This window comes from Eimeria mitis, genomic scaffold (genome assembly GCF_000499745.2).
Source record: "Eimeria mitis Houghton genomic scaffold, Emh_scaff726, whole genome shotgun sequence".
Taxonomy (NCBI): Eukaryota; Apicomplexa; class Conoidasida; order Eucoccidiorida; family Eimeriidae; genus Eimeria; species Eimeria mitis.
Window position 1 is genome coordinate 1 of NW_013575302.1, and position 3,159 is coordinate 3,159.

Consider the following 3,159-nt stretch of genomic DNA (forward strand, 5'->3'; position numbering starts at 1 on the left):
GCTGCTGCTGCTGCTGCTGCTGTTGCTGCTGCTGCTGCTGCTGCTGCTGCTGTTGCTGCTGCTGCTGCAGCTGAGTTTGTGCATCAGCAGCTGCCTCGGTATGTCTCCGCTGAGCTGCGGGGTGTCGATACAGCAGACCTGCGGGCGATAGAGAAGGCCATGGCGCGGGCTTTCTGCCGCCTGGTGAGCTGTGCATACACCCCACACCCCTGCTGCTGCTGCTGCTGCTCCTGCTGCTGCTGCTGCTGTTGCTGCTGCTGCTGCTGCTGCTGCTGCAGCTGAGTTGCTGTGGAGAGTGTTGTGCCTCAGGACGAGGCGATCGGCTCATCTGTCGATGCGGCGTATTCCCTCGGCATCAAAAGAAGCGTCAAGGCAAGACCTGCTGCTGCTGCTGCTGCTGCTGCTGCTGCTGCAGCTGCTGCGTGTGTTGCTGTTGGTGCTGCTCCTTTGCTGCAGTCTGCATGCGTTGCTGCTTCTGCTGCTTGCTCTGCGGTGTATGTGCAGGTCGGGGCTTGCTGCTTGGCGCTGCTAATAACAGAGAACGGATTTGTCGTTGCCAACAGCGGCGACTGCATGGCTGTGCTGCACCGCAGCAGCAGCAGCAGCAGCAGCAGCAGCAGCAGCAGCAGCAGCACGGTGGGAGAGGTGTTAGAGCTGAATACGCAGCAGAATGCAAACTCACCAGAAGAAAGAAAAAGGCTGCAGCTCCTCCACCCAAACGAAGACGATGTCGTATGCAACCTGCTGCTGCTGCTGCTGCTGCTGTTGCTGCTGCTGCTGTTGTTTTGCTGCAGCAGCTGCTGCTGCCGTGGCGGTGCTGCGGTCGTTTCCCTGGTGTTGTTGCTGCTGTTGCTGCTGTTGTTGCTGCTATCCTTTTATTGTTGCTGCAGCAGTTGTCTCATCCCGTTGCTTGCTTCATCTTGCGTCTGCTGCTGCTGCTGCTGCTGCTGCTGCTGCTGCTGCTGCTGCTGCTGTGTGTGTGTTGGGGTGTACATACACCAGGTGGTTTGTAAGAGAGAATGGAAGGAGCCGCGACAGCCCCAAAATGCATTTCATTCTGTGCTGCATGCATTTGGCTTGCTGGGTAAGCAATACTGCATATACACCTGAAAAAACAACTGCTGCTGCTGCTGTTGCTGCTGCTGCTGCTGCTGTTGCTGCTGCTGCAGTTGTAGTGATTGCTGCTGCTGCATCAACTGCAGCAGCAGCAGCAGCAGCAACAGCGTGGAGTTGCTGCCAAAAGCCCGCAGTTTCTGGATAAAGGCGCAGCAGCATCTATTGCTGCAGCTGTGTTGCTGCATCTGCTGCTGCTGCTGTTGCTGCTGCTGCTACTGCTACTGCATGCGTGTATGCATGCGTGCTGGGGTGTATGTACAGGTAGTGAGACGCAGTTTGGCTCTTGCTATGTTAAGGGGCGGCTGCAGCCTACGGGGGCCTTCGGTGATTTTGTTTTAAAAAAGAAAAAATATGTGGAGGAGTTGAGAGGAGGCAGACGCCGCAGGTCTGCTGCTGCTGCTGCTGCTGCTGCTGCTGCTGCTGCTGCTGCTAGTGCTGCTGCTGCTGGTGTTAACAGCAGCAGCAGCAGCAGCAGCAACAGCAGCGGCGGTGGCAACAGTAGCAGCAATGCCGGTGTATCACCGTCAGCAGCATCCACAGCAGCAGCAGCATCCGCAGCATCCGCAGCAGCAGCAGCAGCAGCAGCAGCAGCAGAAGATGCAGCACAAGAACGATGGTCTTTTCCTTATGTTGTTGTTGACCCCCAAACGAGGTGTATAGACAGCAGCAAAGACGATCAGTTTCTGCTGCTGGCTACAGACGGCCTCTGGGATTTCCTCTCGCCCCAGGAAGCAGCAGCTGTTGTTACACAAACCCTCAACAGCAGCAGCAGCAGCAGCAGCAGCAGCAGCAGCAGCAGCAGCAACAGCAGGCAAGAGGCTGCTAAGAGGGCGGCAGACGCGTACGTTCATCCTACAGAGATAATCTATGCAGCAACAAAAACTGCACTCGTGGAGCAGCTCAAGCTGCTGCTGCTGCTGCTGCTGCTGCTGCTCCCGCTGCTGCTGATGCTGCTGTTGAATGCTTCTGCTTCCGCTGCTGCTGCTACTGGTGCTGCTTGTGGTGCTGCCGCCATGGGCGGCGCTCTTGGTGCTGCTGTTACTGCCGCTGGTACTGTTGCTGCTGCTGCTGCTGCTGCTGCTGCTGCAATTGCTGCTGCATGCGTGTGTGTGTGTGTTTAGGCTTGTTAGAGAGGTAGTGCAGCGAGCAGCAGCAGAGAGGTGTATTTCTGTTGCTGCTGCTCTTACAACCCCCCCCAAGCAGCGGCGGCGTCTTTACGATGATACTACTGTTGCTGTCATTCTGCTGCAGGGCGCTTCGCTGCAGCGCAGCAGCAGCAGCAGCAGCAACAGCAGCAACAGCAGCAGATGAAGATGCACTGCAGATGTCCACAGCCCTGGCGCGGACCTCGGTAGATGCCGCTGCTGTTGCTGCTGCAGCTGCTGCTGCAGCTGCTGCTGCAGCTGCTGCTGCAGCTGCTGCTGCAGCTGCTGCTGCAGCTGCTGCTGCAGCTGCTGCTGCAGTTGCTGCTGCTGTTGCTGCTGCTGTTGCTGCAGTTTCTGCTGTTGCTGCTGGCAGCACTGCTGCTGCTTCCAGGAGCAACACAAAACTGCAGCAGCGTCATTATTATAGAGCAGCAGCAGCAGCGGTAGCAACAACAGCAACAGCAGCCGTAGCAACACCAGCAACAGCAGCAGCAGCAGCAGCAGCAGCATGGGGGTGAGGATGGTTGGGGGTCTTGGGGTGTATGTACAGCTCACGGACGGTTAAGGAGCCCCTTTGCTGCACTGCCCGTTGCTCTCTCCGCAGCAGCAGCAGCAGCAGCAGCAGCAGCTGCTGCTGCTGCTGCTGCTGCTGCTGCTGCTGCTGCTGCAGTGTGTGTCCCTCAACTTTGCTGGCAGCTCGGCTGCCTCTCCCCTTCTGGCGTAACCTGGAAGGCGGCAGTTGCCTAGCTAGCTAGCTAGCTGGCTAGCTAGCTGTCTTGCTTGGTAGCTAGCTAGCTGTATGCCTGGCTAGCTATCTAGCTAGCTACCTAGTTGTCTAGCTAGGCACCTATCTAGCTGTCTAGCTAGCTAACTGTCTAGCTATCTACCTAGCTAGCTA

At 57.5% G+C, this 3,159-nt stretch overlaps 1 protein-coding gene across 1 annotated transcript; it reads left to right on the plus strand.

Annotated features, from left to right (window-relative positions):
* Positions 1 to 159: 159 nt before the first annotated feature.
* On the plus strand, positions 160 to 2,779 carry EMH_0020820 (uncharacterized protein; the record flags this gene model as incomplete). The annotated part of the gene is made up of 6 exons (XM_013501645.1): positions 160 to 183; positions 505 to 732; positions 1,003 to 1,084; positions 1,378 to 1,957; positions 2,238 to 2,276; positions 2,368 to 2,779. 6 exons carry the CDS (start codon positions 160 to 162, stop codon positions 2,777 to 2,779), a joined length of 1,365 nt encoding a protein of 454 aa, XP_013357099.1.
* Between the last annotated feature and the right edge of the window lie 380 nt (positions 2,780 to 3,159).